General features: G+C 37.6%; 1 protein-coding gene across 2 annotated transcripts in view; it reads right to left on the bottom strand.

The window, feature by feature from the left end:
- Nucleotides 1-15852, bottom strand: part of RAD21 (RAD21 cohesin complex component) — a 30252-nt gene extending 14400 nt beyond the window's left edge. The window contains exons 1-5 of one of the 2 annotated variants that reach the window (XM_030303788.2): nucleotides 15616-15852; nucleotides 9012-9138; nucleotides 7703-7877; nucleotides 2302-2431; nucleotides 1048-1147 (exon numbers count right to left, since the gene is read on the bottom strand). In XM_030303788.2, the coding sequence (XP_030159648.1) occupies nucleotides 1048-1147; nucleotides 2302-2431; nucleotides 7703-7846 (374 nt within the window). In that variant the 5' untranslated portion in view covers nucleotides 7847-7877; nucleotides 9012-9138; nucleotides 15616-15852. The remainder of the gene's footprint in view (nucleotides 1-1047; nucleotides 1148-2301; nucleotides 2432-7702; nucleotides 7878-9011; nucleotides 9139-15615) is intronic. The other variant, XM_030303787.2, reaches the window with a different exon arrangement.
- Nucleotides 15853-25361: the final 9509 nt, after the last annotated feature.

The following is a 25361-nucleotide window of genomic DNA, read 5'->3' as shown; positions in this document are numbered from 1 at the left end:
AAATACATATGAAATAAAACTGGCAACATATTCAAATTAAACAACAGTGCATGGGGTTCATTATACTAATCTAATTTTTGGCTGTTAAATTTCCAGGATAAAAATTTTTTAAAAATGGAAGTTTAAGAGGAAAAAGAAAACAGGAAAGGAGCTAGATAGCACCTAGCATTATTTCACACACACACAAAAATAAATCAGGAGTCATAGATCATTTTACAAAGCAGAAAAATTTGTCAAAAAAAAAAAATGGGGCGTAGTGTAAGAGTTTTCTGGTTGTCACTTGTGCTACTAAATCACATGGAAAGTTATAGGCACATTCCCTGTCATGGTAACAGCTGGATTTTGAGGACTCGAGAAAAGAGAAATATACTACAATATTATGCTAGAATGGTCATCCCTGTACAACTTTCTCAATTGGATGTTGTGACAATGACCCTTTCTTGCTCTTTAAGTTAGCTTGGCAAAGAGGATAACTATAGATGACTTTAATATATACCTCCAGAGAAAAATCATGAACCAATAGTTCATGTTTACTAATATCCTTATGTAAAGCACAAATCTGGGAAACTGTTTACACAAGCTTTGGCCTAAGCACATGTGAATTCTCCTATCTTAGCTTTGTTAAAGTTGACATCTGTACAGTTTTCTTACAGAAGAAACAATTCTAGGTTATATGTTTCATATTTATACTTTATCCTAATTGAAAGCTTATACATTTGAGCCTCATGTTAATTTGGTGTCAAAACATTCCAAGGAAGGGGCGCCTGGGTGGCTCAGTCAGTTGAGCGTCCAACTTCAGCTCAGGTCATGATCTCAGTGTTGGTGGGTTCAAGCCCCGCGTTGGGCTCTGCACGGACAGCTCAGAGCCTGGAGCCTGCTTCCGATTCTGTAACCCCCTTTCTCTGCACCTCCCCCCTTGCACTGTGTGTGTCTGTCTCTTGAAAATAAATGTTAAAAAAAAAAAACATTCCATGGAAAACTATACATTTGGAAACCAATAATGTTATTTGTAGACCAAGTCAACAATTAAAAGAGGGAGAGACATACTCTAAGTCAGGCAGTGGCTGATCAAAGTCATGAAATTCTTCAGGTAAGGTAATAGCATTGTAAGCAGCTTCTCGATTTTCTTCAGGTAGGTCAACAACACCTGGAAAGGAAATGGTAAGCTTGAAGGCCTGGTTATATCACAGGTTATCTAGGGATGAGAGAAGGTAAAGTCAGTATGATCTCCTAAGGTTATAGTCCTGAAAGATTGATAATGTATGCAAAGTACCACACCAAAGCTCAAGTACTTTTGTTTTTCTATACTCATAAGCCAAATTACTTACTTTCCAAAAAAAGTCAAAGCACTAATAATGCATTAAGGTGGTAAGTCTTGAAAAGGACATGACAAATAAATAACAGTTTTCTTCATAAACATGTCATTTATGAAGAAGGGGAATGACTGGAAAGGAACACCCTAAATATCAAGAGGAGTTGGTTATTTTAGGGTAAGCGGGATTACATTATTTTGGTTTTCCTTATATTCTTCAGTGTATGCTAAAAACACATTGCTTTAAATAAGAAAAAATAAAAAAGCATGGTTACTTAAGCAAAATGCAATTATCTACATGTTAGAAATCATTCAAGTACCATAGCCTCTACCTAAACAATTTGCTTTTAAATAAAATCTTAGATCTCAAAAATCACTGTTCATATGTTAAAATAAATTGAAGTAGGAAAACATAACTTCGGTAAAAACTACCATATAAGGCATCTCTTATTTTAATTAGAATAAAATTCCATCATTGTTTTAAAAATTATAAAATGACATATGAATTCAGATATCATAATTATTATCTATGCAGATGGAAATTTGGTTGCTAGAATCCAGTTTTAGAGCCAATCACTACCTAAAACAACAAAACACTATAAAGAATGTTTAATAAAAGTCTCAAGTTAAAAGTGAATTTTAAGAATATGCTAAAATTTGGGAAAAAAATTTTAAATCTTAAGATTTTCTTAAGTTACATTTAAAAAATTCATGTAACAATCAGCTTTCAACATTTCAACTCTGACTCAGTTCTATCTAAGATAATGAAAAGGCATTTAGAAAGGGGTGACTGCCATAATTCCATATGTACGACTGAAGTGGGTTTCTTCCCTTGAACCACTGCCTCTCCAAGCCTAGCCTTGTTTTTGAAAGGTTCCCCTGTATTAATATTAGAACAAAACAAGTGGAACTAGAATATAGGTTTTGCAATTTTTCATACTGCATGAGAAAATCCAAGGTTAAAAAAAAAAAAAAAAAGTCAACAATACCTGGCCGAAAAGCCATCTTTATCTTAATGAATGCTTCATTACAGTCTGCAAGGAGATATTTGGCTTTTCTGTGATAGATTCGAACTACTCCCAGTAAGAGATGTCCTGATGTTCGGAGCGCCATCTTCACCTAGGAATAAAACATTAATATTAATCTAATTTACAAAGTTAATTTTTTTGGTTTTAGAGGTAATCATACTTCAAAGCTTGTATTCTGTGCAATTGATGGGCAGGTTTCACTTTCTCTCTTCATACTTTCAATCATTTATTTGAAGTTACCTTATAAATCACCTATAATTATTTTACTTGTGCCTTTACCTGTAAATTTCGAGTATCTGTATTGACCAGGACTAGACTAGCAGTAATTCATGAGTGAACACAGACACAAAGGTAGCTATGCAGCAGGTACCAAGGCATCCCACAGACTGACATCATAAGCACATTAAGGAATGTGTGGCGCTTTTGTTTGCCAATCCAGAGCCATTGCTCCTTGCTAGCTAGCTGAACTCTATTTTGTCCGGGGAGTGAATGTTCTCAGCCTTGAAGAACTGTCTCTTTCCTCTTTGCTAATGCTTTTTGAGTGGGCACATAACCCAGTTTAACCAACAAGAAAAAGTATAAAGTATGTCAGCTTCTGAGAGAGATTTTCCCAATAAGAAAAATAACGCCTCTCTCTTTTTTCCCTCCTGTGTTGTGAGCAGTGGGGTTTGGAGCTGCTTGTAGTCATGAGGCTGTAAGTACAAGAACAAGAAGCCACCAGGAGACTGGTGAGTCCTTAGATGAATGACATCATTGAATGAACTCAACTAAACCTGAATCTTCCTATCTCTAAACTTCTAATTAAGTGACTGTTAATTTCCTCACTGTTTAAGACCTTTTTCACGGAGTTTATCGGTTGACTGGAAGGCATAATAACAGTTGAAAGGTAATGGTAACCCATCTTTTTTTTTTTGTTTACAAGAAAATACACTCTTCAGCCTGTTTTTTTTTTTTTTTTTTCCCTTTCAAGGTAGATCTCAATCAATGCTTGTGTGGGATGAGATGCAGTAGTTGGGAAAAGAAAGCGCAGTAAACACTCAACTAAACAGCATGATTCACAATTCCTCTAGCTAGAATATGGAAAAGTTTTTGAGAACAAGACAACATGAACTCAAACTTTCCCAGATTATTTTCCAAATCATACCATAGATCTCAAATTCTAAGGTAGCAAAGAAAGCTGTTAATCATTTGCTTCAAATATAATTAGTATGTTACTTATAAAATGTTACTTATAAAATGAAACACTGTATTTCTCAGTTATATATGTACTGTCTATAGCAGCCTAGGATTCCATTTACAAGGACTCTCAGGCTCTGTCTTTATGGCAATTTCACATGACTTACAACATAAATTACGAAAGTTACTGCTATTCTTAGTATATCTAAAATTAAAAATTTGTGATCAAATCCAGGACTTATCATCCTTGATATGAAAAGACCCAATTAAAACACTGTTCCTAATGGAAAGAAAGAATCTACTTTTATGATGTGGTCTTAGAAAATTTAATATTGACCGCACCTTTACCTAAGAAAGGAGGAAGGATTTAAAATTAAAACCCACTGCATGCCATTATCTTGTAAAGGTGGTGTTTGGGCAAAAGATTTCTTTCTGGATGAGTTTGGTTCAGAGTTTAGCAAAGAAGTAGGTAATATGAAGTATGGCCCTTTTTGCTGCTGAGCTAGCCCATGTTAAGAGTATAGGTGTAATATGGAACACAGGTTATGTACCCAGGGAAAGCTCTACAGAGGCTACCAGTGGCTGTTCAAACAGAGGAGTGTCGTGAGTGGGCAGAAGCCACACGGTTACAACTGAGCTGTATGTCTGACGCTTGTTCTAAAATCCCTCACAAGAACTGGACAAGAGCAAACAACAGATGTTTTTGAGTTAGTACACCTGTGAAAATATATATTCTATCAAAATAAAACAAGATCAATCATAAAAACCCACTTAGACGGGTGCCTAAGTGGCTCAATCGGTTGAGCATCCAACTCCTGATTTTGACTCGGGTCATGATCTCACAGTTTGGTTCCTGAGGTTCATGAGTCAGAGGCCCACATCAGGCTCTGGGCTGACAGGGCTGAGCCTGCCCGGAATTCTCTCTCCTTTGCTCTGCCCCTCCCCCACTCACACATGCTCTCTCAAAATAAACATTGAAAAAAACCCACTTAGAAATGGTTTTTAAAGTAAGGTGTTCTTTCTCACACCCTCCACAGTTTTTTACATTATTCTTGAACTGTATGCCTTACTTTGTGGCACCTGCTACATACCTTCACATATCAGATTATCTTGTATTCTTTTGTAGTGTCCCTAAAGGCGTACAAAGTACTCTGCACATACTATGAAAAAATGTTACCCTTTTAAGCCAAATCACCCTCAATATTTGCTTATGGGTGTTAAAGATTAGTCACACATATCAATTTCAAGAAAAGAGCTCAACTTCTCCTTTTTCCATTCACTTCCCTCAGTAAGCACACCTATAAAAAGTAGAAAACCTCATATTCTCATATAATTAGACCAGCAGTGCAAACTGGTACTATCTCCCCACAGAGCAAACTATTAATGCATATCAGAAATATACCACCTGGCCCATCATTTATCTTCCTAAACATCAACACTAAGGAAAAATTTACAGATGGGAACAAAAGATCAATGAAAATGCAAGACTGGTTTTGATGTATCCTAACCTCACATAGTAAACAATCTTGAGTCAAAAAAAAAGAGGGGGGCATCTGGGTGGCTCAGTCGGTTAAGCACCCAACTTCGGCTCAGGTCATGATCTCATGGTTTGTGAGTTCAAGTACCTTGTCTGGCTCTGTGCTAACACCTCAGAGCCTGGAGCTGGCTTCAGATTCTGTGTCTCCCTCTCTCTCTCTGCCCCTTCCAGGTTCATGTTTTCTCAAAAATGAACAACAACAATAACAAAAAGCCCACAGATGTGACCAAAAGATTTTGCAAGCAATGTTTATTCAATGGTTATTTATTTATTTATTTTTTAAAAAAAATTTTTTTTTCAATGTTTATTTATTTTTGGGACAGAGAGAGACAGAGCACGAACGGGCGAGGGGCAGAGAGAGAGGGAGACACAGAATCGGAAACAGGCTCCAGGCTCCGAGCCATCAGCCCAGAGCCTGACGCGGGGCTCAAACTCACGGACCGCGAGATCGTGACCTGGCTGAAGTCGGACGCTTAACCGACTGCGCCACCCAGGCGCCCCGGTTATTTTTTAAAAAGAGGAAAATAAACCTGTAGTCCTACCAAGCATAAAAATCTTTGTAATTTTAATGGTTGCACAGTACAGGACCAGTGGAATTAAAATTCAAAAAATTAGGAAAAATTATAGATTATCTAAAAAAGACACTGGTAAAATAAATCATGTATAATCGAAACAATGAATTACAGGTCTATAATCTTTTATGTTAAATCCTTGGGGCCAAAAGTGTTTTAGAATTAAGAGATTTTTTTTTTTTTTTTTTTTTTTTTTTATTTATTTTTGGGACAGAGAGAGACAGAGTATGAACGGGGGAGGGGCAGAGAGAGAGGGAGACACAGAATCGGAAACAGGCTCCAGGCTCCGAGCCATCAGCCCAGAGCCCGACGCGGGGCTCGAACTCACGGACGGCGAGATCGTGACCTGGCTGAAGTCGGACGCTTAACCGACTGCGCCACCCAGGCGCCCAAGAGATTTTTTATTATTAAGGTAATACAGTGCATACGACATATATTAAGACATTCCCAGGATCATCTAATTCCAGCTGTTTCCAATAATCATTTACATTAGTTCTACAGTGAACATATGAATACACAAATGACCTGTTTCTATGTTTTGTATTTAAATTCTGTGGATAAGAGACCATGACACTATGCAATGCAACCATGAAAAATGATGGTAAAGTTATGAACAGAGCTTTTCCTGAATGTAGTCTTGTTATAAAACATATAATGCAGTTTGTGTACACATGCTTATGTGTAAAATATATGCACACATTTTAAATGCATACCAAAATACTAAAACTTTCTCTAGGTGGTAGGACTAGAGGTCACGTATTTCCCTGTTAGTAAACTTTTCATTTTATAATTTTTCACTTTATATCTTAGAAATAATATGATAGAAATTTCCTTAAAACCAATAAATGCCACCAAATTTAACTCTAAAACCAGCCAAAATTCTATAGACAAGTGGAAACTCTGTAATTTAGCCCTCATTACACATATAAACTTTCACTTTTCTCTCCTAAAACATATCCTCTCCCACACGACTTTTCTGAACAAGTCTTTTCTAGATCCCAGCTTTATTCATCTCAGATCCCCTTGCTTCTTCAGCAATAAAGAACTACCCTTATTTATTTAACACATCATGGCAGCCAGCATCATCCAAACTGCCAATTCTAAGAGTAGCTCTCAATGCGGTCCAGACAGTTGTATCTGGACTATTTTCTCGACAGGACAACTAGAGCGCATATGGGTTAATACAAGGTCCACAAAAGGACCTTTAAAACACAGACGTAACGTGTGTGTGTGTGTGTGTGTGTGTGTGTGTGTGTGTGTGTGTGTTGTATCATATTTAAGGACTTTTCCTTTGAGATCAGTCCTTATACATTTTGAAGTCAACGTTATCTGTTTCTCAACAAAGTGTTAATGATGTTAATACATGTAACTGTGTATGTTGTAAAGGTCCTTTCTTGGCAACACAAAAAAAACATGGATTATTTCTAGTTACACTGTTTGTGAAATCCAAGGGTAAAAACCACTGCCTCAGAACAGTTTCACAGGATGTTAATAAAAGCTCCTCTAGGAACAGAACCATAAACAAGGCAGATAAGGTAAGGACATTCATGAGGCTTCCATGCTAGTGGGAGACACACAATAATTAAATATTTAGGAGAAGAGCACAGCAAGTATAAAAGTTCTGAGACAGGGAAGAAGCTTGATATCTTTAAGAAACAGCAAGTAGGCCTGTGGAGCTGAGGAGGTACAAGAGTTATGGATACTATTTACTAGATGGCTACGATAATTAGATCTGATCCCTACAACAGTTTCTAATTAAAGGGTCCTTATTTTGAATATTTTATAAATTCCCAAATTAGAAACACCTATACACATGTTTAAGTACAAAAACATCTAGAAATATATTTGGCTAGTGCCTGATCTCACGCTGATCTACCATGAAAACAGGCAAATGAAAAGATCTGTGCACTTACAGAATTTTTAAAGGGAATAGCATACCAAACTGGAACTCTGGGTAATCTAGAAATTTTTCTTTGCCTCCAAAGAAGACGTAAACCTAAAAAGCTGTTTTACAGAATTGTTTCACATATCAATAAACAATTGACAAAGTGAATAAAAATATCAACAACAAACATACCTTTGGTGAGATGATACTCTCCACACTGCTCTCTAAATTACACTCAAACACATGGGCTTTGGTTAGCTTCTTATCCCAATGGGCCGCTAGCCAAATTTTGGCCAGAGGCCCTCTCTTACTGAGGACAAAATGTGCGTAGAACATTGTTCCGGCTGATTATGAAACAGGAGGAAATCTGAAAGGGAAAAAAAGTTAATATAACTACCATATGAAAACAAACATTTATCAAGACATAGAAGAAATATGAAAATAAAAGTTTCCTATTCTTTTTAATATGGAATCATGAAAGGTGGAAGAAAGTACAGTATGCATTTATGAAAACAATCTACTGTGTTAGTTTTGAGAGGGCAAGAAAAAGACCCCAAAATAGCAGCTGAAGAGAAAAGGGACAAAAGAGTCAAATCATTTTCATACCCAAAATAAAAGGGCCATTTTTTTTTAAAGTAAAAATTGTCACCAGAAAACTCTTTTCCATTTTGAAGTTCCATCAAGTGTTCATTCCATTCCTACCCTGATCACTGACTGTGGAAAAGAGTCTGCCTCTGGCCAAAAAAAAGAAAAAAAAAAAAATTCTTTATTGCAAGAAAAGTATATCTAAGAATACTCAGGAACAGATATTAAACAGTGTGTAAATTTCCATTTTTAGAACCCCATTAACAATGGATTCTCAGCTAGATGCTTTATAGGATAATTGCTACCTCATGACAAGTACTGTGCTAACAAGTATTTCATATTGTACCAGATAAAAGTAGGTGGGTTGGTCCACCTTTACAGATGAGTAGTTTAGAAAAGCTGAGGCTTAAAAAAGCATTATATACATAGTTTTTCCAACTCAAGAACTTGAAAAGCACTTGTCCAATTATAATTTAAACACTAACAGGACATTGTATCAGGACAATGATACAGCGTAACATTTATCTTATGACTGAAATAGTCTTAGTGGAAATACAAGTGCACATTTTTCTTTTAGCAAGCTATGTGTTGATACAGAAGGAAAAAAAAAGGCACCCTAAAAAATCCAGTTTATAGAGTACATTAACTGTGTATGTTTCCTTCATTTCCTGTGTTGATATTTCCTTTATTTATTTACCCTTACATAGAAGATTAAAAAAATCTATTTCACCAGATGACTTTCTTTTTTTAAAATGTCTACAACTACAATAAGATATACAAGTCATGTTTTTACAGAAATAAACTCAAGCACACCCATAGCACATGAAAACTACATAAACATTTTTATAACATTTTTTCTCTTGAAATAATTATAGGTTCACAGGAGTCCCAGAAATAGTAGAGAGGTCCCACTTACCCTTTAACCAGTTTCCCCCAATGGTGACATCTCACATACAGTATCAAAACCAGGACACTGACATTGGTGCAAGTGTATGTATAGTTCTATGCCATTTTATCACATGTGCAGATTTGTGTAACCACCACTGCAAGTGAATAAGATACAAAACTAGTTCATCAACACAAAGCTCTTCCTCTCTATCCTTTTTAATTGTCACCCCCATTCCTTCCTCTCTACCATTCCTAAGTCCCAGCAACCACCACTCTTCTTCATCTCTAACTTGGTCATTTTGAGAAGGTCATATAAGTAGAATCATATAGTATGTTTTTTGGATTCAGCAGTCTAACACTCTTTTTGAGATCCACCCAAGTTGTTGCAAGCTATCAACAGTATGTTCCTTTTGATCACTGAGTAGCATTCCATGGGATAGAGAGGTACACCACTATTTGCTTTGTCAATCACCTATCGAAGGACATTTGGTTGTTTCCAGTTTGAGGCTGTTTCAAATAAAGCTGCTATAAACACCTGTGTATATAGACTTTTGGTGAACAGAGTTTTCATTTCTCTGGGGCAAAAGTCCTGAAGTATGATTGCTGGGTAGCACGACAAGTGTATGTTTATTTATTTTTTTCATGTTTATTTTGAGAGAGCACATGCATGTGCATGCAAGCGGGACACGGGCAGAGAGAGAAGGAGAGAGAGAATCCCAAGCAGGCTCCAGGATGTCAGCACAGAGCCCAATGTGGGGCTTGATCCCCAGAACTATGAGATCAATGACCTGAGCTGAAATCAAGAGTGGGATGCTGAACTGAGCCACCCAGGTGCCCCTGTATGTTTAGTTTCAAAAGAAACTTTAACATCATGCCTATAGAAATCCTTTTGAGTTTTTTTTTTTTTTTTATAGCCATTGACAAGATTTTTGTAACATTTCTTTGGAAAGGCAAAGGAACGAGAATAGCTAAAACTACTTTTTTAAAAAAGAATACAGTGGGATGAATTTGTCTAACCAATTTCGAGATTTACCTAACAGCTACAATAGTCAACATTGTGTGGCAGAAAACACACACACACACACACACATATCAATGAAACAGGACAGAAACCCAGAAATAAATCCACATAAATAACTCCAACTGATTTTTCACAAAGATGAAGAAGCTTGACAAAGGGGAAAGGACAGTCTTTTCAGCAAATGGTGATTGGATATCATCCACAAAATATGAATCTTGATCCAAACCTCATGGATTATATAAACAGTAATTCAGGGGTGCCTGGGTGGCTCAGTTGGCTGAGGTCCAATGCTTGATTTTGGCTCAGGTCATGATCTCATGGTTTCATGGGTCTGACCCCCGCATTGGGCTCTGCACGTGACTGCAAGCTGGCTATGCAGAGCCTGCTTGGGATTCTCTAGACTCTCTCTCTGCCCCTGCTGTCCCTCTCAAAATAAGTAAGCTTAAAAAAAAAAAAGTAATTTAAAATAAATCACAGACTTAAATGTAAAACTATAAAATTTTTAGAAAAAACCGGAGGGGAAAACCTTTAGTACCTAAACCTTGGGAAGAATTTTTAGACAGGACACCAAAAACATGTCCCATAAAGGAAAAAAAGGCAATAAATTGGCCTTTATCAAATTAAGAAATTTTGTTATATAAAAGAGTTCACTGAGAATGCAAAGATACAAAATGGGGAAAAAATTGAAAATGACATATCTGACAGGAACCTAGATCCAGAATAAAGAATTCTAAAAACACAAGTAAAAAAATCTAATTAGAGAGGTGCCCGGGTGGCTCAGTCAGTTAAGTGTCTGACTCTTGGTTTTGGCTCAGGTCATGATCTCAGATTTTCCTGAGTTGGAGCCCCGCATAGGCTCTGCACTGACACCCTGGAGCCTGCTTGAGATTCTCTCCCCCTCTCTTTGCCCCTCCCCCACTTGTACACGTGCATTCAAGCACTCTCTCTCAAAATAAACTTTAAAAAATCTAATTGGAAAATGGGCAAAAGAAATGAAGAGAAATTTCACAGAAAAGGATATACCAAAGGTAAATAAGAACAAGAAAAGATGTTCAACATCACCAGTCATTAAGAAAATGCAAATTTAGACCCACGAGATATTACTGCACATTATTAAAACGTAAAATAAAAAATAATGGCAACGTCAAAGGCGGGTGAGGATACAGAGAAGCTTCACCTCTTATACACTGCCAGTGGGAATGTAAAATTTAGAATTAGCTTAAAAAAAATATCCAGAGTAAGTTAACTCTAAACTTCCAAGTTTTTGCAGAGACTGTAAATTTTAAAATGAGAATCTGTAAATTTTATAATGAGAATTTTGCTTATTGTATTTTGAATTAACAACTGTATCCATTCTTTCCAGTGTTGTACAGGAAATATATATTAGTTAAACATATTATAGGCAAGAGATTTCATGCCTGTCAAAAAAGTTTGAAAGGGTGGAGGGTGGTTGTGCAAGAGTAATTCAGTCAGGTTTGCCTCCTTTCCATTTTTCTATTACTTAATGGCAAAGGGTCCTGAAATTTTCAATCGTTGAACCAGATGTGTCCAGAGGATCATTATTAATTCACACTAGGAAAACTGTTTCAAAAGAAAACAAAAAACAAAAAACAAAAAACAAAAACAGGCTTCATCAACTGCCCAATGTTGTGAACTCTCTTAAATGTGACTAAGGAATGTGAAAAGTAGGAAGAATTCAGATTAAACACTCTACGACAGAATTAAACACTAACTCCTCAAGTGTATCTTATATCCTGCTCAGCAGTATTTTATATTTCCAAATATGCTTCCCATAATCAAAGAGAGCCTATGTTGCAAAGCAATGCTTTTACTTTAAGCCTTAATGTTTGTTAGCCTGAAAATTAAGCTGCCTCTACAGCGCTATAAATAAAGTGTACAGGATTTTGTAGAAATCCAATATGGCAATGTGTTCTTAGAAATACAGTTGCTGTCATACACAAGAAGTCCCAATTTTCACTATAGAAGATAGCTGTATTCCAAACAAATATCTCCTTAATATTTAGATTTTAGAATACCGCCTGCTGCATAACAACTACTAAATACGTGCTTAATGAATAAGGAAATGAGATACACCAAGTGATCTCATAATTGACATATGTAAAAAATTCTGGAAATTTTAGAAATTAAAACTACTGGCACTTTTCAACAGGTGTCAGTAACTCATGGCCAGGACTTAAGCTGCTAGTCAGAGTACCATGCCTAAAATATCCCAGTTATGTGGAGGCAAAGATTCCTAAATAGATGCTTTCTTGGCATGGGATGGGGTAACTAAAGCAAAGTGGTGCGAAAGTTATTCTGGGAAACAATTAGCAAGAGGAAATCACCCTAATAACTATAGGACGTCTGAAGCACAGTGGTAGATCAACAACTGGCTTATATCTAAATAAAGTACAATCTTTTGAACAATCTTTTTTCTTAGTATTACCATACTTTAATTAAAAAAAAGTTGATTAATCTCTGTAAATGTTGAAAATTCTAAGTCTGTTAATCCTTTGTAAAAGATCTTAGCATAAAGCCTGTATTTGGTCTGAGAGGATAGCTTACACAATTTCAGGATTTCTCATTTTTTTCTATAGCAGCAAACTTTTTTCAATATAGCCTAAAAAGTAATTTAAGTCTAAAGTGAAATGACAAATCAGTATTTTTGAACACATTTAGAAATGGAAAAAATGACAATTTATGATCTTACAAAAAAAGGCAAATTACACCCTTGTTTCTACAATGTAGAAGCAATGTTTCTACCATGATATTAGTCATTACGATATTTCACTCATCTGTTAGAAAGCAGGGCAGGACAATAGTTGTATAAATTGGGATAACCTCTTTTAAGGGCAATTTGCCAACATCTTATGAAAATCTCAAACACTCGAAATAGAAACTGCACTTCCAGTAATAATGCCAATGGCATACCTTGAGATATACAATAACAACAAAAAATGTTAAAAACTGATGTGTCCATCCTTTTAACGACAGTCATATGAGGTAAGCACCAGCCCATTTTACAGATGAGGAAACAGAGATAATGGACAATGTGCCAAAGGTCATTAGCATTTAATGCAAGTGAAACTTGAATTTCAGAGCTCACACCTCTAACGCAACACTGTGTTGCCTTGCCAGCATGTCTTTTAACAGCAAAACATTAGAAATAATTTACCTGGCTGCTAATTAGTGACTTTTAACAAATTAATACAGCCATATAACAGAATTCCATGCAGACTTAAACAATGATATACATATATGTACTCTTTAAAGGAAGGCTCTCTCTGTAAGATATATTTAATGCACTTACATAAATTATCTGTGGTGTACAAATGAAACTGATGACACTGGTTACCTTTGGAAAGCGGGTCTGCTGGGAAAGTGACACCTATCTTTTTGTACTGTTCGACTTTAACTTGGAACACACAAATATCACCCAAAGTAAAAACTATTATATTGTAAGTCAAGACACAATCCTGCTTTGCCATTAACTAACAAGCAGCTTAGTCTGTGTTGTTCATTTTCACAAACTATAAAAACCTGGAAGGTGGAAGGTTGAAATTCAGTGATTTACTAACCTTGGAAAACATCTATACCTAAAACTCAGATAAGAATGTGATGATCTCTGGAGGTTTGGGGGCTGTCTCAGGAACAGAAGTTATTTCCAACCCTGCACACTAGAGCTCCCCACCCTTCTGCTACTAACATTCTTTGAACAACAATTTTACAATCAAAAGGTCCTAGATTCAAATTCAGCTCCCTCCTAAGTTGTTCTGTAATGGTTAAAAGTTATTTAACTGAGTCTTAGCTTTCACATCTATAAAATAAGGATGTTAACCACAAAGGATTATGAGAATGAAACAGAACAGCAAACTAGCACAATCCTACCGGGATGTAAATAAACAGTAAATTTGAAAAAAATCTCACAGCAGAAAATAAAAAGCATGATCATGCCTAACAATCTGACATCACAACATTTAAACAAAATACACAAAACCTTTATTTCTTAAACATTAGAAATTTCCCTTCTGCACCAAACTATCAAAGATAAAATTTTTTCAGAATATTTGCCTTCCAATAAATAGAAATTCATCAGGAAAGAAATAATTTTAAGAATACTTTAAACCTACCACTCTAAGCGAAAAACAAGTGTAGAGTGTACTAATGTGTCGTCTTTATAAACAAAAAAGTTATTAAGGTTACTCTTTACCAATGTAATTCTGACTTGTTTATGAAAAGCACTATGTCCATTAGTTATGCACTGCTGTCACCTCAACAATTTACGAACTGTTAAATAATTTAATCACTGGTTACGGTATATGTCCTCATCAGTGTCTTTCTAAAAATAATTGTAAATTGCCTCCAACATTAAAAACAAAAATAAATTTAAAGATTCTACAACTTAGGAAAGCTTCTCCAGCCCGTCTCTAAAATTCTGCCGATTCACACAGCTCATTGGCCTTTGCATTCATTTTTAAAAAGATTTTTTTTCTGGATTTCAGTGATGATTCTAAACAGCATTACGAGAGCAAATATTAAACTTCGCTTGCAAAGAAAGCTGACAGACATAAGCCTTTGCCAGAAATCATTAAAACACTAGCGCGGTTTTGCACCCTTAAGACAGCGTTACAATCATAGGGTGGGCAGACAAACCCTCCAGCGTTTCCTTTCAAATTTGAAAGAATGCCGCTAGGTCTGGCACCACAAGTAGATAGTGTCACCCCACTCTATCACAGCAGATCAATCGCGAAGACTTTCTCAGAAAGGAGAAAGACACCAAGCATTTGTCAGAAACCACCTTCCCAAAGCGTCTCTATATCAATTACCAAAACACTCAATATCCCTAATCATTAGAAAAGTAAGGTGGGGGGGACCAATTATGCTAATTTCCTAAGAATCAGAAGCAACTTCCCTTGGTCTCGTTTTCTATTGGTCTGTCCAGTGTGTAATATTCCCAACGTAAAATATTTCCTTAAAAAAAGGGGAGGGGGAGCAGCAGCAATCCCTGGCGAGGGGCCCGTCGCCGTGCTACGGGTCCACAGCGCCCGCGAGGGCAGTGCCCGCACGTCTCCGACCCCCCGCACCCGAGCTCGGCAGACGGTTGCTGCCCCACCGAGCTGCCACCGCGGGCGCCGACCCGCCGCCGCCGCCCGCCCCGCGTCCCGCGTCTTCCTAGACAGCCATTTTTGCCCGAGTAGGCGGCCCAGTCCCAGAGCGGGCTCGTTCAAACCTCCTCCTTTCCCTCCAGGACCCTAGGTTTCCTCTGCCTCCTCGGGGAGATGTGGCTCCCGAGGGACTGGAGGAGTAACGGCTTTTTCGGTCTTGGAACGGACCAGAACCAGTTGTTACCAGACAAGCGATAATGCGGGCCCAGGTTGCGCGGGTCCTGGCCGAGGGCGGGCCCGGGGAAAGCGGCCTGGGCAGGCGGCGCTGCCGTTCCAGGGCTCGGAGGGTGGCAGCACGGCCACCGTCCCGGGATACGGCGAGTGCTTTCCTCCCTCGCTCCCCCCCCCACCCCCCCTCCCCGAGCCCGGCTCCTAGACGGCAGGACGGCAGGGAAGGGGTAGGGGGAGGGAGCCGGAGGATAAGAGGGGCCGGCCGAGTATCTTACCTTGTACTCCGCCGGGAGCTGGGCGGGCTGGGTGGCCTGGGGAGGGGAAAAGGGTCGGGGGAGGGGGCGGGGAAAGGGGGGGGAGCCCCTGTGAGGTGTAGCTTCGGAGCAGCTCCCGCCGCCGCCACAGCCACCGCCTCCTTTCCGATTCACTCAAACAAACAAGATGGCTGCCGTTACGCCGCGGCTCTTCCTGCCGCCCAAATCCTCGGTTCAAATCGGCAGGATGTTTACGGTCAAAATGGTACATATGCGCCTGCGCAGCCAGCCTAGGACCCAGAAGGAGCGGACGCAGGCGCAGTGACCATTTCCTCCTCTTTGGACCCCGCCCTCTGGTTGTGCAGCCCCGAACTAAGCAGGCGCTAAGGTGATTTTCTGGCCAGTGTCTTCAAGGGTTGAGAACCTGGCAGATAGCGCACGCGCAGTGCTTGCCAGTGAAGTGAATCCCTGGCTTTTACCTTTATTCTTGCACTTGTTTTAGAGGGAAGAGCTATCGTTGTTTGCCACGACACAAAAACTCATTTTAATGGCTCTGTAGCGACGAAAGTAACATAAAACCCTTAAACAAGCTCCATAAAATCTAAGGGTTCAGTCAACCTAGATTTATAGATAGTTGGGGTACAACAGAGATAGAACCTGCCTCCATGAAGCTTTCAGTATAGCTAGGGAGGGATTTTTAAATTTTTAGACATGCCTGTGGCACAAAAAATGTCAAATATACAAGGAGACCCAAAAGCAGGGCAGTTGGGAGTGGAAGAGAGGTCTTTCTTGAGGAATTTTGCAGCTGGGATGTGGAGGTTGAGTCCCAGGAAGAGAGAACAGCATGTACAAAAGTCCTGTGGCGGTAGAGAACAAACTAAGGACAGAAGAAAAAAAAAAGAAAGTCATGTATATGGACACTGATGGAGGATTCTGCATTTTAGAAAGACCATCCAGGCATATTGGAGAGGACTAGAGTAAATGACCAAGTGTAATTTGTGTTCGTTTGTGTGTGTGTGTTTTGTTTTGTTTTTAAGGAAATAAAACCAATAGGAAATGGTAACTGATTCCTTATGGAGTCGTGGTAGAGGGAGTTGCAAAGATGATTCCTCTGGTTTGGAACTTATAAGGATTATATGGTCTAGACTGGGTAGCCATACACTGACATAGAGCAGATGGAGGAAGGTTATATAAAGGTTAGTTTTGTTCTGTTTTTGTTGTCCATTTCACCAAGTTTCTATTCTCTCATTGGCTTCTTTAACTGGTCTCTCCACTTCCACTCTCGTTCTTCAATTAATTCCTTGCAATGCAGCCAAAAGAACCTTTGCAAAACACATGCGTGAACAGTCCCCTCCCCTTTAAAAACTCTTCCATAGCTTTTAGGCTATTAGCCACAATACTTGATGTAGCCCCTGTCTCCTGCTCCAGCTTCCTCGCTGCACCACCCCTGCGCCCCTGCACTGTGCTCCAGTCACTCCACTTTTAAAATCATCAAATGCACTATGAGTACTCCTGCCTCAAGAATTTTGCACTGGCTGTTCCTTGTGCTTAGAATAGTCTTGTATTTCCACCCCCCCACCCCCCCAGTCTTTTTTAAATGTTTATTTAGTTAAACAGTGCTGTCAGCACAGAGCCAGACATGGGGCTCGAACTCACAAACCATGAGACCATGCCCTTAGTCTAATTCTTAATCTTCCACAATCTTAGTTCCACAGTTATTTCCTCAAGAGAATCTACCCTGATCTTCTGTATTACTTAGGGTAATGTTATTACTATAAAATAAATCCCCTCCCTGCCCCAAATTTGAGGGCTTTACAAAATGGCCCTACCAATTACTGCCTGTATGGGGATAATTTTCACGATTGTTGAAAGAATTAAATGAGATCATATATTCAAAGTATGTAGCATAATGCTTGGAACTGAGTTATTACTCAATAAATTGTGGCCATTCTTGTTCCTTCTTTCTGAGCAATGAAATAGCAAGGTATGGCAAATATTTATCAGATACTCAAGTTTTAAGAACACTGAAAATACCTGGATACTCTTAAATGTCCCTCTTAACTATACTCTATGTCCATCTTGTATTCCATATATGAAAATGTCTCTCTCTCTCCCCCTCTCCCCTTCTCTTCTCTCACTTTTCTTCCGCTCCCACTTTCCCTCCAGTACTGAATTGCCAACGTACTATCACTTCTTTCCTCTTGAACCATTTTTATACTCATTAGATCTCCACCGAAGCCCACCTTCCCTTTCATGGATTTTTATATAGTTTCTTCACATACAGCCCTGGTCACCTAAATCTGCTGAATTTGATTCTTTTGACCAAGGTTTATGTTCTGTTCTGGCTTAAAGTCCCATCCTATCGACATATTCATTGATCTCCTTGTACCAGAATGTCACGTTAACTTTTCTTGTTATAGAATTTAGCTGCAGTCACTATCTCCTTTACCTGGCAACACTTATTTGATGATTCTGCATGTTAATTTTAATAACTGTAGATTTGTTTGACTGAAACCATGACAGGACCAATTTAAATCGGCTTTCATCTTCTTTGGTTGAAAATATCCTGTTTTCCTTTTCTGATTATTCAGTTGATGACTTGTGTGATTTGGGACAACCAGTGTCTGAAGAACTGGAGGCTGCCACTGTTCTGCATATGTTTATGAAAGCAGCTGTGTTCTTTCTTATTTCACAATGACATGCACACACACATGCATACACACACAACTGAGACTTAATGTGAAACAAAAATGGTTACAGAGAAAAATTACCAACTGATTGGTAATTATTTAAGATTTACACACAATTTGGTAGACTTATTCCTTTAAGTTGCCAAATTTTAAAAGGAGGATTATTTTATAATATAAAAAATATATATGGTAAGTAGGAGGCATTCGATTAGGAGAGATATAAGGCAAATGGATAGATGTTCAGGAGTATTTCAATGTTAGTAATGGGTGAGTATTGAGCATGTGGCACCAGAATTTTTAAAAATTTTATTTAAATAAAAAAAATCAAAGTATAAAATATTTGTTGCATGAAACTTCTAAACTTTATTTAAGAAAATCTAGAGTGAATAGTGTCGTTAAGATTCTGGACTAAGCAGAGAAATGGACAGAAAATAACTGGGAAAACAATCGTATATTCTGGCTTTTCCTCTAATGTCAACAATATCCATTTTATCTTTAAAAGGGACTGGAGGGGCACCTGGGTGGCACAGTTGGTTAAGTGTCTGCCTCTTGATCTTGGCTCAGGTCAGGATCACTTGGTTTGTGAATTTGAGCCCTGCCTCCGGTTCTGTGCTAATGGTGCGGAGCCTGCTTGGGATTCTGTCTTTCCTCTCTACCCTTTTCCCACTGTGTATGCATGCTCTCTTTCTCCCTCTCTCTCAAAATAAATAAGCTTAAAAACATTTAAAAATAGAAGGGACTTTAATATTTTGATCAAAGCAGGAATGCATTTTAAGGACAACCATAGTCAAAAATATTATAAAGAGACATAGAAATTATATAAGAAGACATAAGAAATTATATAAGATTGAGGACAAAACATGGAAATATTAATTCTTAATGTGCTGAGGTATTAAGTAAATGACTGGGTAATGGGGTGTGTGTGTGTGAGAGCTTTGTGAGCCACAGAAATGGTAGATTTCATTCACAGCCCCATGCTTTGAGCATATGGGTTTGAGTCAGTATCGTACACTGGAGAGGGGCTGCAAATCTCTCTGTCCAAGTGTACAAAAGGTCTGATCAGACAGGTAGGGGTCAGCAAAGAAAAATGACCAGAGGCCAGAGCAGGCCCAGAGATGCTGTAGGTCTGTGGGCCAGGTGAGACTGTGAGTTTGTCAAGAACTGAGGTTGAGACTAGGTGAAGCTGCAAAAGCAGAAGCTGGGTAGGGGCCTATGTTAATCACTTGGACTTGTCTCAGAAACTTTCATCATACTAACTGCATTTCAAAGCTGAGAGCAATTTTAACCCTTTAGCTGGGGATTTTTGTCAGTGACTATTTTAATGCATTTCTTCTGTCTTCAAGCCCATCATCTCTTCTGTGCATTGTGCTGCACCTTTGAGAATAATGGGTATTTATCCAAAAGTAGATGGATAGTGTTTCTTCTGAACCTCTCTAATCATTGCAGAATGTGGGCATTTGTGTTGTTGTAACACGATATACTTTGTTCCTTTCATTTAGCAAAACTGCTTACTAAAAATAATAGGGCAAACTGGAAGAAAATTAAGCTGGGTAGGTCTCTTAACTCCTATACAACTATCAAAAATGTTAACATCTTAATGAAAAATCCTTGCAAACTTAAAAAAGACATACTAAGTTACCATTCATCAAAGACGTAACATAGTAAATAGAGTACTTTTCCTAAAAAGAAGGGGAAGGTGACTTGATGGAAGGGGTGAAAGGGAAGGTGGGAGCTGCTAAGTTAAGAGGCAAGGACAAAATGCACAGAGATAAAGGAAACTCCAGCAGTAAGCACTTTAAAGACACAGCATGTGGCTAAACTGAGCCAAGTACTGACTTGAAGTGATTGGGAGTGATGTACAGTCTTGTGCTTTCTGTGGCTAGGTGCTCAACTGTGTTAATTGCTTTGCATTAACTTGATGGGGGCAAAAAGTTAATGTGCTGGGGAAAGGAATCATATTTGAACTAATGTAATTTCCATGTTATTTGGAAATTATTCCCCTATCTGCTAATCCTATGTGAGGAATTAACATTATTATATAAACTCACACTAAAATATAACTGACTGAAATTCTTTCCCTAAAGAATAAAGGCGAACTTTATTATCAGTGAGGTCTGATATATTTATGGCAGAATGGCAGGGAATGAGGCTTGTCCAACTTTAATAGATTTACAGCTCAGGAACTTGTTAAATTGCAGATTTGCATTTGGCAGTTTAGGGTGGGGTCCAAAAATTCTGTTTTTTGTTTGTTTGCTTTTTTTTTTTTTTTTTTGGCGGGGGGGGGGCAAGATTCCAGGTAATTCCGAGGCTGCTGGTACACGAACCATATCAAGGAGCAAAGATTTTTTACAGAACAGACTTTGGAACCAGGTAGACCTTGGTTTATATCATGGCTTTTCCATAGCTGTGTGACCTTCAGCAAGTTGCTCAACTTCTCTGAAACTCAGTTTTCTTATCTGTAAAATTAGGCTAAATAGTATCTATAGCCTCATGGCTGTGGTGTTCATTGCCCAAGATGAACTAAAGCATCTAGCTCAGTAAATCATAGTTACTATTTTAATATTATTGTAGTTGGATCTGATAATTTTCTCTTTCCTATTGATATAGAATAAAGATCTATATTGACTTCCATGCTAAACTGAGAACTACTTCCCAATATCTTTCCCTTTTCCTTTAGTTTGGCACATGGCCCCAGGTAAAACATTACATTTCCCAAACTCCCTTGCATGTAGGTGTGGCCAAGTGAATATGTTCTACTCAGTGATATGTGAGTGTTCCTAAAAGATTTCTTTAAAAGGAGCAGCCTGGGGCACTTGAGTGGCTCAGTTGGTTAAGTGTCTGACTTCTGCTCAGGTCATGATCTCATGGTCTGTGAGTTCGAGCCCCACATAGGGCTCTGTGCTGATATCTCAGAGCCTGCAGCCTGCTTTGGATTCTGTGTTTCCCTCTCTCTATGCCTCTCCCCCACTCATGCTCTGTTTCTCTCTCTGTCAAAAATAAATAAACATTAAAAAAAAAAAAGCAGTCCAGACTTCTTTTTCCTCCATTTTGCTGCTTGGAATGTAGATGTGATAGCTGGTGCTCCAGCAGTAATATTGGACCATGAGCACAAGGGTTATGCTAAGGATAGTAGAGCAGTGAGATGGACAAGTTTGGACCCATGATAACTTTACAGAGCTCTCATGTGACCTCTCAAGTGTCCATCTTCAGGCTTCTTTCTTATAACTTAGAAATAAAGTCATGTCTTGATATTTTTGTTTTTTCTGTTATTTGCAGCGGTATCTAATCCTCACTGATACAAACACTTACCTGGTTCAAGTGCTTTATAAGATACAAGGGATATAAAAATGAATGTCTGGTCTTTAACTTCAAGTAGCTCAGTCTTATATGTTACATCATTTAGTTGTCTTTCATAGAGTACTGTTTTATAATTTCATTGAAAGAATTTTGTCACCTATAAACTTCACTTTCAAGCACCCTGTCCCCTCATTATTTTTTTGGCCATGCAAATAATAAATCTTCCACCAAATATGTTCTTCCAAGTCTTTGTCATATATTCCATTTTTCTTTAAAAAAACATTTTAGGGGTGCCTGAGTGGCTCAGTTGGATTAGTGTCTGACTTCGGCTCAGGTCATGATCTCACAGTTTGTAAGTCTGAGCTCCATGTCAGGCTCTGTGCTGACAGCTCAAAGCCTGGAGCCTGCTTTGGATTCTGTATCTCCCTCTCTCTCTTCCCCTCCCCTGCTCATGCTCTGTCTCTGAAAGATAAACATTAAAAATTTTAAAAACAAAACAAAGCAAAACAACCCATTTTAAATCATGAGGGAGAAAATCAGGACCCATCAATCAAAAGTCATGGTCAGTTTCTCCAGCATCTTCCTTTAGCTTTCCCAGTAACCACCTTCATGGTGAAGAAATAAATTTACATGTTTCATCCCAAGACTTGGCAATTCCCTATTTTAGACTTTAAGTTCACTGGCAATACTTCATGGTTTTCCTTGGAAGGCAGCATTTCATGTTATCTGAAATTGTTAGTACATGATGAATTTGTTGAGCCCCAGAAAGCTCTCTATTACATTTCTCTCCAAGATACTATCTCCCAAACCAAGCAGCATTTTTCTTTGGCATGTCAAGTCCATAAGGGAAATCTCTGCACATACTGTAGAATTATGAAGGTGTAGCAGTCATGGATTATTCCTGGGAGATGTTTTCTCACTAGCACCTTTTCCTCCTTAGCATTATATGAGTATAGGTAACAATAACTGCTTCTTTTGATGGTCCAGAATTGATCACCGTTTATTGGCAAAGGTGCATCCGATATAAAACTCTTTTCTTATGCACTGTACTTCTTGTCTGGAATCAGTTGGATTTAATTTATGTTAAGTTTTACTTCAACCATTGATAGGATTTTAAGTTGCAGAATAAAACTGGGCAATCTCAGGGCATCTGGGTGGCTCAGTCGACTGAGAGTCCGACTTCAGCTCAGGTCATGATTTCACAGTTCAAGAGTTTGGGCCCCACATCGAGCTCTCTGCTGTCGGTAGAGTCAGCTTCAGATACTCTGTCTCCCTCCGTCTCTGTACCTCCCCAGCTCATGCTCTGTCTTAAAAATTAAAAAAAAAACATTAAAAAAATACATTTAAAACTGGACAAACTCTTTGTCCACTAGCTCATGGAAGGTCAGGTTCAAAAGGATGATAGTCAAGAATTATTTATTTTAGATATGGAATGGTATTGTGGTTATATTTTTATTTTATCATTTTTTAAATGTTCTGATGCTTTATGTCTTTACTGATTTTTTTTTTGTCTAGTTGTTCTATCAATAAGGCATGTTAAAATCTCAAGCTATAATTATGGAATTGAATATCTCTCCCTTTATTTCTATCAATTTTAATTAATATATTTTAAAACTCTGTTATAAGACTTAACTTCCTAACAACAAATTCCTTTATCATTATAAAATGTCTTTATCATTGATAATGATCTTTGTCTTGAATTCTGTTTTATCTGCAATTAATTCCACTCCACTCTTCTTATGGTTACTATTTGTATGGTATATATATTTTCTGTCCATTTACTTTTTTAAAAATTAAAAACTTTTTTATTAAGTTTTTTATTTTAATTTCAGTATAGTTAACATACAGTGTTATATAAGTTTCAGGCATACAATATAGTGATTCAATAATTCTATACATCATTATTCAGTGCTCATCATGATGAGTGTACTCTTAATCTCCTTCACCTATTTCACTTATCCCCCTACCCACCTCCCCTCGGATATGTTTTATTTTGAGTGAGTACCCTCAGTTAAAGTAATTTTTTTCAACAAGAACATTTTTTACTTGAGGCATACTTCAGAATAGATGGTTCTAAAAGATACGTATAAAACATTCTATCTAACAAAAATAGAGAAAGAATATGCATTTTCTTCATGTACACAAAGAAGAATCCTCTGGTTAAATCACATACAAAGAGAAGTAACAGAGGGGTGCCTGGGTGGCGCAGTCGGTTAAGCGTCCGACTTCAGCCAGGTCACGATCTCGCGGTCCGTGCGTTCGAGCCCCGTGTCAGGCTCTGGGCTAATGGCTCGGAGCCTGGAGCCTGTTTCCGATTCTGTGTCTCCCTCTCTCTCTGCCCCTCCCCCGTTCATGCTCTGTCTCTCTCTGTCCCAAAAATAAATAAACGTTGAAAAAAAAAATTTTTTTTTAAAAAAAAACAAAGAGAAGTAACAGATATTACAAATTTAAGAAGACTGAAATCATACCAATTGTATTTTCCAACCACAATCGTACAAAACTAAAGATCAACAAAAACATACTGAACAATCAACAATGTAAATAAATATTAAATATTTAATTTGTAAATATTAAACAGTACACTATTGCACCAGCAATGAGCCATATAAGAAATAAAATGGCAAATCAAAAAATGCCTCAAAATAAGAGAAAAAGAAAACACATTATTCTCAAATCTATGGGATGCAGCAGAAGCAAATGTTATAAATTTATGCTATAAATGCTTATATTAAGATAAAAATTTAATATAAACAACATTACATCATAAGGACCTAGAAAAAGAAGGAACTTAGCTGAAATTTATCAGGGAAAAAGAATAACAAAGAAAAATCAGCAATAAATAGGGACCAGAATAAACAATAACATAATATTGAAAGTAATCACCAGTTTAAAAAAAAATAAAATTGGTAATGCTTTACCTACATTAACTAAGAAAAAAAGAGAAAAGATTCAAAAACCAAAATGAGAAATGGAAGAGAAAACAATACAACAGATAACCACAGAAATAACATAGTATGATAACATTACTGTAAATAATTATATAATAACAAATCAGATAACTTAGGAAAAAACCCAGATAATTCCTAAAAATACACAATTTATCAAGATTGAATCATGAATCTTGAATCCAAGAGGTGGGAAATTATCTTAGATCAATAACAAGAATGAATGTTGTATTAGGAATCAAAAATCTCCCAGCAAAGAACAGCCCAAGACTACATGGGTTCACTGGTGAATTCTAATAAACATTTAATTAATGGTAATCTTTATCAAAATCTTACATATAATGGAACAGAGAGAACACATTCAAAATAATTCCATGAGGCCAGTACTACCCTGATACCAAAGAAGGATAAAAACAAGAACAAAAAACCTGGTTTGTCCAATATAAGTACTGCTACTCCAACTTTCTTTTTACATCCATTTGCATGATAAATGTTTCTCTACCCCCTCACTTTCAATCTGCAGGTGTCTTTAGGTCTAAAGTGAGTCTCTTATAGGCAGCATATGGATGGGTTTATTTTATTTTATTTTATTTATTTATTTAATTTTATTTTTTTTTAACCCATTCTGACACCCTATGTCTTTTGATTGGAGTGTTTAGTCCATTTACATTCAACGTAATTATTGATAGATACTTTTTTGTGTGCCATTTTATTACTTGATTTGTTGTTGTTTCTGGAGATTTTCACTGATTCTTTCTTGTCTTTATTACTTTTGGTCTCTCCTTTGCACTCAAAGAGTCCCCTTTCATATTTCTTACATGGCTGGCTCACGAAA

Source organism: Lynx canadensis, chromosome F2, assembly GCF_007474595.2.
Source record: "Lynx canadensis isolate LIC74 chromosome F2, mLynCan4.pri.v2, whole genome shotgun sequence".
In the NCBI taxonomy this organism is placed as follows: Eukaryota; Metazoa; Chordata; class Mammalia; order Carnivora; family Felidae; genus Lynx; species Lynx canadensis.
This window is presented reverse-complemented; position numbering and strand designations above follow the sequence as displayed.